Source organism: Corvus hawaiiensis, chromosome 10 (assembly GCF_020740725.1).
Source record: "Corvus hawaiiensis isolate bCorHaw1 chromosome 10, bCorHaw1.pri.cur, whole genome shotgun sequence".
NCBI classification, from domain to species: Eukaryota; Metazoa; Chordata; class Aves; order Passeriformes; family Corvidae; genus Corvus; species Corvus hawaiiensis.
The window spans coordinates 18683034-18695641 of NC_063222.1; the positions used below are offsets into that span (position 1 = coordinate 18683034).

At 49.9% G+C, this 12608-nt stretch overlaps 1 protein-coding gene across 6 annotated transcripts in view; it reads right to left on the reverse strand.

The window, feature by feature from the left end:
* RUBCN (rubicon autophagy regulator) overlaps positions 1-12588 on the reverse strand; it is a 30794-nt gene extending 18206 nt beyond the window's left edge. For 4 of the 6 annotated variants that reach the window (XM_048314872.1, XM_048314869.1, XM_048314871.1 and 1 more), the window contains exons 1-2: positions 12514-12588; positions 1579-1732 (exon numbers count right to left, since the gene is read on the reverse strand). In XM_048314872.1, the coding sequence (XP_048170829.1) occupies positions 1579-1617 (39 nt within the window). In that variant the 5' untranslated portion in view covers positions 1618-1732; positions 12514-12588. Of the gene's footprint in view, positions 1-1578; positions 1733-7839; positions 7916-12413; positions 12487-12513 lie in introns of those variants that run through there. The other 2 variants (XM_048314875.1, XM_048314870.1) reach the window with 2 other exon arrangements.
* Positions 12589-12608: the final 20 nt, after the last annotated feature.

The window sequence follows — 12608 nt, forward strand, 5'->3', positions numbered from 1 at the left end:
TTTACTTCCATCCCTATTTCCTCTTTCACAAGTGACAGAGGAATGGCTTCTGTTTTGGTGGTTTCTTGGGTTCGGTGGGGGAGTAGTTTGTTTTATAAGACTAGAAAACTAATACGGCAATTTTAGTTTTCTAGACTGAATTGGGTTTTCTGGACAAATAAATAAAATTAATTCTAAAGTTTAAAAAACTCTTACCCTAGTTTTCTTAATGTGTACATATGTATTTTTTCACCTTCTTTTTAATTCCCAGCTGTAGGCAAAAAAGTTGCCAAGAAAATAAAAAGTAAACGGAAATGTTTTGCTGGAGCAACTATGAGACAACTGCTATTAGGAAGCTGTATTTTTATGGGCCTCCTTTTGCAACTCCCATAGCTTGACTGTTGTCACACATGCCTGAACAGAGGAGACATTCCTGAGTGGAAGAGCTGTCTTTGCCTATAGTAAAAGCACTGAGGAAGGTAACACACCATCCTGCTTTGCAGGTCTGGCATGAACTGCTACCAACAGACAGACAAGTATAAATTACTTAAACCTCACTTCTTGAAGCCTGTCAGAAGGTCTGTCAGAAGGGAGCACTGCACACCTCACATGGAAAAGGCAGCTCCTCTATCTGGCAATCTCCCAGAGAAGGTCCCTGGTCCATGCAGCTGGGGACTAACAGCAACAGAGCAGCACCTCAACTAATGCTGTCTGCAAACTTAATAAATCCAGGGAGCAAAGCTCCCTGATCGGACAACCTGCCAGTCAGGCTCTTCCTGGAGGTTTATTAGCTTGGGTGCAGCACTGCATAGGTGCAGTTTTCCTGATCCGGGACCAGCTGGCCCGGGCAAGCTGCCTGGGGCTCCTCTGTGCCGTTCTCTTCTCTTCTCTCTGGGTGGCAGAGCCACTGATGGGAAGCCTGTCCCTAGGCACGCCCTGCAGCCTTGCTTCACCTTTCCACACCTTGCTTCACCTTTCCACTGTAAATTAATTGTGCTGGTAATTGCAAGCTGAAGGGGAGATCTTCAAGCCTCTGCACACAAGTGGGAAAGAAAAATTCTTCCACGCAGCCACAGAAAGGGGGAAGGCTGGGTGAGCAACTGCAGGCACAACAAGAGCCTGGAAAGAGTGATCCCATTCATGCAGAGCGCGGGTTTGGCTGCCAGCTCCTGTTATTAACACAGCTAACCAGAAACAGTAAAGATGCGAGGTTTCTCTTGCCAGGCCTCGCTGGGGACTTGTCCAAGTGCAGATGATACGGTGCTGACTCACTGCAAATGCAATTTAATCGCTTGGCTGCAGCACAAAGAAAGAAGAGAGGGGCTGGCCTCAGCACAGGGGGCACAAGTACTTAGAAAAACCATACTGAAAGTAGATGAGATAGAAAGAACGTGCACCCAGGTCCCTCTGGCAACCACAGCATTTGCCAGGCAAGCTCAGTCCCTGCTTGCATCACTTCCCACATTGCTACAAGCGCTGTGCCCACTCTGTGCTATGAGCACAGAAGTGAGCTGCAGCCCTGCTTGTGACAGGCACTGAGGCTGTGACAGACAGACAGACAGACTGACAGACAACTGTGCTGGCAGGACAGAGCTGTACCTTGTCATGGATAAGCCCATGGTAGAGGATGCTGTGCATGTCTCTGCAGAGCCGTTCCAAGCCGCCATACTTGGACCAGACATTTGGGTTGCTGATGGACACCAAACCTTCCACTGTGGTCTTCAGGTTGCCAAGGAGCTTCCAGTGCTCCTTCCTGCAGAGGAACACATCAAGATACATCAGAGATACAGCAAGAGGAGCTTTGCAACAGGAACACTCTCGCGAAGGAGTCTGTTCAGGCTGAAACCGTTGGTGGTCCAGAAGCTAGCAAAGGTGAGCTGAAGCACTTTACCTCCAGGCATTATTGTTTGTGGACAACTGCCTGTATCATAATGACTCTTCTGATGACTGGTAGCCACCACCAGGAGACAGACAGAACAGACTGATGGCTCCTGCAATGTACCACTTGCCCAGTCTGGGCCAAAAAAGCTGGAGGTTATCTCTCTATTGAGCCTCTTGCTTCACCAACATGCTCTCTCTAAGAGAGCAGCAGCCCCTCAGGAGCACAGCAGCTGTAAGGAACGGTGTGAGGGCCACCACATTGAGCAGACCCTGCGTTTACAGAGCAGCAATCCCTGAGGAATGCACACCACATCAAGCACTCCAGCCCTGTCAAGATGCAGAGGTGCTCCTCTCCCAGGGAGGTGACACTTCATCTGCATCTCCAGCTGTACAGCTGCTCTCTGGGCCCTGAGCTGCTGTAGGCACAACTTGCAAAAGCCTTCGTCATGTTCTGGACAGAGATTAGCAAACTGCTGGTGAACTCTAGAGCATGCACAACAATTCACCAATATCATCCCCCTCGGCTGCCCTGCATACAGCAAGAAATCAACATTATCTGCCACAAAGCAGGAATGATGGTGTAGAGAGGAAACATCATTTGACTATGCAAAAAGCAGCTTTGGGGAAGGAAGCTTTGGATGACTGAGGTTCCCACTCAAGCTGCTTGACAATGTTGCCAGATGAACAGCAGCTGTCAATAACACATATTCAAATAGGAGCCACTCTCTCAGAAGAACAGGAATGTTGCAAGGTATAGTTAGGAGTGTAAATAACAACAACAAAAAAATGTCTCTGCAGGGTTTGTAACAAAAGCACCCTAACTGCCACCTTAAAATGAAAGTTCAGGTTTTCAACTGGCAAGAAACAAGAAGGTGTTTCAGCAGTTAATCCCTCCCACAGCCAAAACCAAATTGAGACTCAAAAAAAAAGGAAAAAAAAAAAAGGAAAAAAATTAAAATAAATAACATTTTTTAAAACTGCTTTCATTTTCATCCCTTGGGGATCAAACTGTGAGCTGCATACTTCTGGTAATTAAAACAAAGCTTTTCTCATCAATATTCTCTTTTTGAGACTAGTTCACTACTGCCAAACTGATCAGTTGAACAAGCAGATCATTAATTAATGGCTCTACTTCAAGCTCCCATTCACTCCCCTTCCTCACAAGGGAAACATCACCACTTTCAGTGCCCACCTAAGCTTAAACCACACAGAAGCCAACCCATTCCACCAGCAAAGCCTGTCACCCTGACAGCACTGGAGCTCTAGACCACAGCTGCAGTGCATATGGCAGCATGTGCATGTTTGTGTTGTACTTAGATTCACAGGCACAGTCAGGGCTTTATCTCAGGAGGGACTGAAGAAAGATGCACAGATATAAATCAGAGGCAGCTTTCTGAAGGAGATACAGCTTGGGGAGACACAAAAAAAATGATCCAGCTCTTCTGAATTTATAGGCTTTTCCCATCCCTGCCCTGAGGGATGCAGATGTTCTTTGTCTACGGATGCCCAGAGAGGAATCAGCAGTCCCTGGTCAAAGAGCACCGGCAGCCACTGAGCTCAAACATCACCAGCTCCTCCCTAAGATGTTTGCAACACTCAGAGTTAGGAAATGCAAGTGAAAGCTCAGCCACGCCACTGATATTCCAAGTCAGTGAGTCAGGGGAACTCCCTCCCATGTAATTTCATGCTATAAAAAGCAGGCAATGCACACAAGGATGTGAGGGTAGCACACTCAGAGATGTGCCTTTGCAAATGAATGGTCTCACTGAAGGACTTGTGCATCTCAAGATGTAGGAAACCAGGATCCATGGCTCTCTCCTAACACAGGGAAACTAAGGGTAAGCAATCCTTGAACAAAATAACATCAAAACATTAAAACATTGAACATAAAAGCACATAGAGAATGAACAGCATAATTAAAGCACCTTTGCAGAGGTGATCTTGAATCCACCAAAAGTGAATTAAATCCTGGTAAGTATCCTACAGGACTTGCTGGCCCAAAGCAGTTCACAAGTTAGACACACAAGACCTTTTTGATACCCTAACCCCAGTTGTTTCTGGGCTGGAACATGCTGAAAAGCACACAGTGACACAAGGCTGAAGAAATGAAGACCCATATAGTTAGCTGCAGGTGGCAGGGAAATTGAGAGCACAGCCAACCACATTTCAGCTTTGACCAAACTCTGGGGCAACCCCGAATTAGCGGTAGGGTTTGCTCCCCTCCCACTGACAGAGCCTGGGTTTTGGCTGCCAGGAGGGATGGAGAAAGCCCAAGTTCCCTTTTCTGACAGTGTTCCGAGCACTAGTAAGAAATCTGCTTTTTTTCCTGAATAAGGAGAATTCTACTTTGCTAGTGCTATAGAAGGCCTGGCATGGGGTAAGGCCAATTCATACTACATCATGAAAACACCCCAATTTACAATAAGGGCAAAGTGAGTAACACCCCAGAGGGTCACAGAACACGACCAGAGCTTCCCCTGGAAGAACCACACATACTTCTGCTCTCCTGATCTAGCAGAGCCTGGTTCCCCCAGCCAGAAGGGCCGAGGGTGTTTGCAGGGGCCATGGAGCAATGGCGAGATCTCAGCTGCATCCTTATCCTCCCTTAAAGACAACCTCTGATCCAGCCTCCAATTTTAACCACCAGCTCCACAAACTTGGCACTGGGTCTCCTTTCTTCACCACAACAAACTCCACCTTCAGGTACAGCAACATCAAGCTGCCATCAGGAACTGTCCCAAATATAACTGTCCCGAATATATATTTCACACTGGAGTGATAAAATACAGAATCCAGCTTTGGAGCAAAAAATGGCTTAATGCTGCAACTGCTGGCAACAGGGAATGCTACTCGCTCTTTCAAGGCTTTCTCAGCCCCTCCATGCCAGCAAGGGTAGGAACTTCTCTTGGTCCAAGTCAGCAAACGTGACTCACAGCAGAGGCAGGGAGCCATGCTGCTGACTTCTTTGTTTAAAATGAAACCAAACCCTGATTACTTTCCAAAACAGAAACACACAGGTAGCCAGCGTTCAAAAATGAAAAATAAAAATGAAGCTCATCTTTCTGGCAAACATCATCTGCTGTGTATCTCCTGTGCCCTGTAGAAGGCACCCAGCAATGGCTGCTTGAACCCTGACCTGTACCTGGAAGACTCTCTTGATCCTTCTTGGCACACTAAAGAGGTCGGGCTAAGGATGCTGAGGTTATGGAGGGACTTCTGACAAATCTCCAAGGACATTCATTCCTGTGCTGGCTGTCAGTTCCTCCTGCAGAAACCGAAGACGCCACGTAACCTGCCCTGCTCAGAGCCTACTCCCGCCTCGTTGTCCCCAGATCTCCCAGACAACCAGCAGCCCCTTCCCTGGAATCCCCCGCCTGCTCCTCCAGCAGGCTCAGCACTGCTGGGAAAAGGGATTAAAGAAAGCCAGGCTTCGTGCAATTCATCTGCAGTCACGGGGAGTGCCTGACAAGACAGAGGAAGCCAGAAGAGCTCTGCCAGCCCAGCAGGGATGGGCAGGAATAGCTGAGCGGGTGGCCGGAAAAGGGACACACAGGGTAACTTGCATCCATGCTAAAAGCTGGCACTGATATAAAATGGGGGCACAACCACAAAAGGTGCCCTCAGCAAACACAGCCTCGAGCTGCTGCTTACTGATGCATTCTTGCTCTGCACTGGCAAAGGATGAGGGAAGAAAATAGGGATTCAAGGTGGTGGTTTTTAGCCTTGCCATGGCAGATAGCTTTACCTGTTCATCTGACTAAGTCTCTCACAAGCAGATGACCACAACCTGTGGACCCAGGGTACTGTCCATTGGGCTTCAATATGCACAGGACCTGCCTGTGACAAGCATGCAGGCAGCCAGAGGCAGTAACAGGCAGAGCAGATCCCCACAGCAGGCCACCTCCCTGAGAGCAGCTGCTCACATCCCTCCATTGCTTACAGCGCAGGTTCCCTTTAGGAACCCTCTCCTGCAGCTCTGCTGTCCCTGAGGGTCTTGCTGGTGCCAGAGACAAAGGTGGCAGCTCTTGCTAACCTGCCCAGCTGACCACTGGCCCCTAGAACTGCTGTGTCCTCTGCAGCACTCCAAGAGCCCTGCTCTCTGCCCAGCAGGACAGCACTAACTCTCCCGCCTCTATGGACAATGTCCTCCATGGACATTGGCATTACAGCCCTGCCACTCGATGCATTTCAGACCTCCTGCTAGGAGGAAAAATCCAGCACAAGATCCTCATTTTCCTCTCTCATTTCCTCATTCGCTTCTGCATTTTCTGTAATTCACAAGAAGATGGATCTAGTGATCTCTATCTTATCAGTACTGCCACAATCTTGTGTGAAATGGCACCTCACTGTGAATAAAAATGCTAAACCCATCACACAAAGGACAAAATCCCATGCAGGATCCTCCCCAAGGCATCAGTGCCAGCCAGGAGAACAAGCAGGCCCCTGCATGTGCCAGCACCGGTGGGGGATGACACCTTCCTTTGTCCCTGGGGGAGTGCTGGGGGTGGCACCACCCCAGCTGTATTAGTCACACGATGGTAGAGTCTGGTAGTGCAGAACTTGTGCTTGCAAAGGCAAGAAAATGCACAAAGATGAGCCTGGAAAGACAAAGCAGTGAATGCAGGCAATTCCTCCTACCTTTTGGAACCTGCTGTGTCTGAAGCATTAGTAAAGTGGGAGAACAGCTCGAACCGTGCAAATCAGAAGGCACCCCAAACCCGTGCTATAGCTTTAAAAGCACCGGTAGCATTTTCCCAGCTGATACGGCAAGCAGGAACAGAGCAACTGGCTGAGCCCCTCAGATAAGGAATGCTTCCGTATCAAGTTTCAGCTGCTCCTTCCTCCCCAGCCAACACTTCCAATTTCCATCTAACATTCACCCTGTGCTTGTGAGCACCAGGGCAAAACGAATGCACACATGAAAACCTGAAGTATATAGGACTCATCATCAAAACACCTCCAGGAAACAGCCTCTGCTGCTCACATAAATGCGAACAAGAAAAACCAGGCCTGAAGCACAAACGAAGACCACGCAGGTGAGATCACTGCAGTGCGGCCATGCTCACCGCCAGCCACGTGCAGGCGCAGGGCCTCGCCTTCAGGAATAAAGAGAAAAATAAATACATTTCTGCCCAGCACCTAGAAGAGGGGATGCAGACGACTGCCAGGAGGGACAGGAGATAAGGATCCCAGAGCAGCAAGCTGCAGAGTCACCGGAACGGTGGCAGAGTGGCGTCAGGGCGGGGTGGTTTCGCCCCTAAGCTCAAGGTGCGTGAAGCAGAGGCCTGGCAGCTGCTGTGTTGGCCATTACTGATGGAGGACAGAGCGGGGACAGAGCATCAGGTATTGAGGGCGCACATCCGTAGCCGTCACTGCCTCTCCAGCGGCCAAGACTCCTGCCCAGGCCATGGAATAGAGTGATGCGCTGGCCTCGGGTGGGTTACGGCTCTGACAGCCCGGCCCACTGTGTGCCACGAGGGACGGAGCCGGGGGCAGTGTCACACTCAGCAAGCACTGATCCAACTCACGGGAGGGTTGTTCCTGCCCTGATCGCCCCCCGATACCCCCACACCTCCGCCCTGGTGCTGGCTGTGCGCACACTCTCACACACCCACGCAGGACGTGAGCTCTTCCAGGAGCATCCCCTGCGCATCCCTACTGCTTCCCAGGCACCACGCGCCTGCTGGCACTGCTGCCACCCGCGTTCCTGCACGCCCATCCCGCGCCGCGTCCTGGATACATTTACACACGCACACACACGCGCGCGCGCGCGCGCCTGTGCGTCACCCCACGCGTGCACACACAGGACCCTGCCGCCCCCCGGCGCGCACACGCTGCCCCGCACCGCCGGCACTGGCGCTGCGCGCCGTGTCACACCCGCGCCCCGTGTCACGCCTCCGACGGGCGCCTACGCGGCCCGCGTCCCCGGGACACCCGCACCCGCCCCTCCCGCGCGTGTTCCGCCGCGCGCTGCCCCACCTGCTCTCCGCGTGCCCCGCGCGGGGCCCGATCTCCATCCCGGGCGCGCGCGCGGCCGCGCCGCCGCCGCCACCGCGACACCGTCACGCGGGAGGGGCGAGCGCCCGCCCCGCCCCGCCGCACCCGCGGACTACAACTCCCGGCGTGCACCGCGCCCCCCGGCGCACCCGGTGGTGCGGCGGACTGCAGCTCCCGGCGTGCACCGGGCGCCACGGCGGGCGGTCCGCTTCAGCCTCCCCCGCCCCGGAGCTTTCGGTGCGACCCCGACTTCGAAGCTCCGGGAAAAAGCACAGTGATTGCTGAGATAACCCTTACCAAATCCTGCCTCGGGCGGAATGAGGAAAATGTGATGGCAAGGGGAAAAAACTAAACGACGTGTCCCTGAGGGACAGCTCACGCACTGATCACACCTGCAGAGACAGGGAAAAGGAAAGAGGGTTCTGTCCTACCTCCCACTGTAAGGTGGATGTGAAAAATACAGCAGAGTAAGATGTACCTTCCACCGAAATGCAGTGAAATGAAACTTCAAAAAGGAAAAAGTGATGCTGCTGCCTTCAGACTGAGAATAGTCAATGACAAATTACTATCAGAGATAAAACCTAGACACGTCTCTGGAGTTGTCTGACGCCTCAGAAACCAAAGCTAGGCATTTGTACAATGGAAATTCCCTATAACTGTTACTTGTAAGGATAAATATATGCTGCATACATGAAAAAGCACCCCTTGGCCTGACATTTTCTATGTGATTTATTTTACCAGTACAGTACTCCTGCAGCACATGGGGGTACCGGGTTCTATAGTGCTGTTCTTGATAAAAATAACATATTTTTCAGAAGGTGCTTAATGAAGAGACCAGGACTCCTCATGCACAGTAATTGTATACAAGTGTGGAACAACAACTTGAGCCAGGTCATCAGGCAGAAATTTCTTTTCATAGAGCCTACTGCACCGATTGAAAACACTGCCTGTACATGGCATGTTAGGTCTCAGGGCATCAGACTGTGTTGACTCTCACTGTAAACACACTGGAGGAAATCAAGTCATTAGGACTATTGTGATTGTTGGATGAGCGCATCTGGTGAAATGGAGCATACAGATAAAGCTAACAGATCCAATTTAGCTCCTCCACCAGGAATTACAACATTCTTCTAGCTCCACAAGTCAGAAATAGCCTGGATGTTGCCCAACGGTGACTTTTTAAATTTCTTCAGGAAAAAAAATCTCCATTTCCCCGCTTCATTATGTTGTTTTGCATATGTTAATTATAGTCATTGTTTACTTAACTATTGTCAGTGCCCACATCAATTTAGAAAGCATATAAAAAACCATCAATAAAAAGCTTGTGGTCACACACAGACGTGAGCTTCTGGATCTGCACTGAGGTTAAACTGGACATTAATCCTCCAGTGTAAAATTTAAGAAGTGCCAATAGAGGTGAACAATTGTAAAGGTATGTTATGTCTGTATAAATATGGGATCAAAGCAGGTGTGATATTTCACAGCTCACAACATTCAGCTTGGACTAGACAGTCCATCTGGCTTTAAATCTTTGAGTGTGCTTAGCACTTGATCCTTGGGTGTTATTTCTGCTTGGTAATTTTTACACTTTGTCCCAAGAATTTCTGCATGTTCAGCAGGTAACATCTGTTCCGCAATTCCTCCACAATTCCTCCGCAATTCCTCCTACTGAAACAGCAGGGGTAACTGGGCAGACAAGCCATGAGGTCTCATTTCTGTGAGGAGACAACTGGTTCTCAGGAAATGTGTGTGGGAAGCCCAGGAAAGCACCAGACCCAAAATTTACTACAGCCTGTGGGTGCTTCAGTTACACCGTGTTACAATCTCAGCACAGCTGAGTCATACTGGAAGTCCAGTCATACTGGACTTCACACAGTTAAAATACTGGTTCTTTGTAGGTCTCAATGCCACATGGAAGCTTTGTCACTTGGCTGGATGCTGACGCACTCCCGAGAGCCACACAGCAAACCAAGAGCTGATGTTCGCATGGTTGCCTTTGTGATCCCCAGCCATTCTGAGCACAGAAAGAAAATACTCTTCAGGATCACAACTTTTGCCTGGTTTTCTGTTGTGCTGAGCAGCAGACAGCTGGTGTCCTGTTTGGATAATAAATACAACTCATGGATTTTGTCTGATTTCCACTTGTCACGAGGACAGGCAGCATCTGCCACCTTTGCAGTTCACATGTTTGTTTGGGGTAAACAGAGCATTTGTTTATTGGTGTGATGCAGTCCCCAGATGGAGCTGCACCCTACAGCCTCACAGAAATTTGACTTAAGGCTTTTTTTAAAATACATCTTTTGGCACCTCTATTATTAGTAGTTCTTGGTAATCTGGCAATAGCATATTTGCTTCAGAAATGTAGCCTGATTATAAGAACCTCCTACTTGTCATCAATCACTTGTCATCCAATCTCAGTTGTCATCTGGGGGAAAATGTTATCAAAAGTTATCAAATCTGTGGGTCCAAGACTCCGTGTCTGAAGTTCTGCTGCCCATGGAGAACACAGAGAAGAAAACAAGGTGGAACTGTCAGCCTCCAGCACTGGGGTCACGAGTTTCTCCTGCCTGAAGGAAAATCTCTCACTAGCTGGAGGTGTCCTGTGACAGTAACTGAGCCATTCTCTTCTAGACAGTAGAAAGCAGCAGGAGGAACACCCAGAAACACATTTTTTGCCTTATTTTAAAAGAGATTGATAAAGAGTGTAGATGGAGAGAGCAAGGCCTTGTCAACAGTCTAGTACAGGACAGATGAGGACAGAAAGCCTCAACTGACTCCTCTTATTCTTGCCTGTCATGGTAACACTCCTAGAGAGATCTCCCATTCTTAAGGCCTGCAGAGTATTTCAGTGCAGGTAGCTCCCAGCACAGCAAGACAGAGCTGTGACAGGGATTACATGCACAGGAGCTCGTTGTGTCTCAGGTACTCGGGATATTGCACTTGCCACAGAATGTTTATTTTAGCAAATGCACATATGGAATATGTGGGCAATTAAAGAAATGTGGAGTGTTCCTGCGGGAAGGAGGTGTGTGCAAGGTCATGTATGGAAATAATTATCCCTACCCAAGGGCATCTACAATACAGTCGCTGCAGTCTCGGTATGGAGCTCCCCCTCTGGAGGCAAGGCAGGCAGACCCTAAAACGAGCTGTCCTTGGGTCATGGCGAAGGAAGTCACCTTTAGAATGGCAGTCTCAGCACAGCATCCACAGAAAACTCGGGGAGACATGGACAGTAACACCAGGTGACCACTGTGAGCAGGGGAAATGGATGTGGACTTTCAACTTTTACTGCCTGGGTTCTGAAGCAAGTTCATTCTCTGTGATCACCTTGTCAGTCCATCTGCTTCTTCCTTTTCTCTCTCTGGAACTCACTGGCCAATTTCAACCAACCATGAGCAAGATGTAAAAATTCCAGAGATAATTACTATCCCTTAACTGTAATGGAGTGTCAAATGAAGAAAATGCTGTTGTGTAAAAAAGATGTAGCCCTGTTACATGTAACTTGTTTGGCAGCAGCCAGCTGCCCACTAGGCACATGTGTACTGCTGACCCACCAATACCCACAGCTCCAAAGACTGCAAATATACAGGGAGGAGGGAAAGGCTTCACTAGATTCCTTGTTAAAAAAACAATTCCTCTTCTGAACTTCTCAGTCACATGATTCTGACCAAAAACTGGAGAAGATAACAACTCTGAAAAGAACCCAAAGAGAACAAAGTACCTATGGACACACTGTTCTGGGTTTAAGTAGTAATTTTAAGCCTTACATGGTATTTTGAAACAGGAACCTGGTTTGAACTCTGCTGTTTGAAATTTGAAAATATAATTCTGCTCAAAACCACCCTGCATTGGTTTTGTTGTTCACAGAACAGATTATTTCTCTCAACTGCACTGGGGTCACAGGGAAAGGCACATTTTCAGCTTCTCAGCTGAACACCCTTCCCTACCCGGCAACATAGAATGGTTGGATTGGAGGGGACATTTAGAGGTCATGTAGTCCAACCTCCCTGCCGTCACCAGGGACATTTTCAACTAGATCAGGCTGCTCAGAGCCACATTCAACCTGACCTTGAGTGTTTCCAGGGATAGGGCATCCACCACCTCCCTGGGCAATCTGTGCCAGTGTTCTACCACTCTCATTGTAAAAAATGAGATATATCTATATATATATAGCCAGTCTAAATCGACCCTCTTTCGGTTTAAAGCCATCACCCCTTGTCCTATTGCAACAAACGCTGATGAAAAAATCTGTCCCCATCTTTCCTATATGCCCTTTCAAGTACTGGAAGTCTGTAATGAGATCTCCCGGAGCCTTGTCTTCTCCAGGCTGACAACCCCCAAATCCCTCAACCTGTCTTCATAGGAGAGGGGCTCCATGCCTCCAGTCACCGCCGTGGCCCAGCTCAGCACTCCATCAGGTCTGCAGCCAGCCCAGGACTCCGTGCCCTGCGGCACAACTGCCCTGTCCGCCAGCCCCCTGCACCCCGCACCCTGCCTGCCGCTCTGCTGCCCAGGCCCCCCGCCACTCGCCGGCCCCAGCCCGATGTGCCACTCACTCTTCCCAAGGACACTGCCTCTGGAGAAGCCCCTCCTGGAAGCGGCCGCCAGCTCCCCGCGGGTCCCCGCGCCCCCGGCATCGCCCCCCGCCCGCTGTACCTGCTCCTCCCGGCCGCCAGGAGGCGCGGTGCCACAGGGGCGGCAGCGCCGCTCCCCACCGCGGGCGTCTGTGCCTTGGGCTGGGCGGAGCTGCT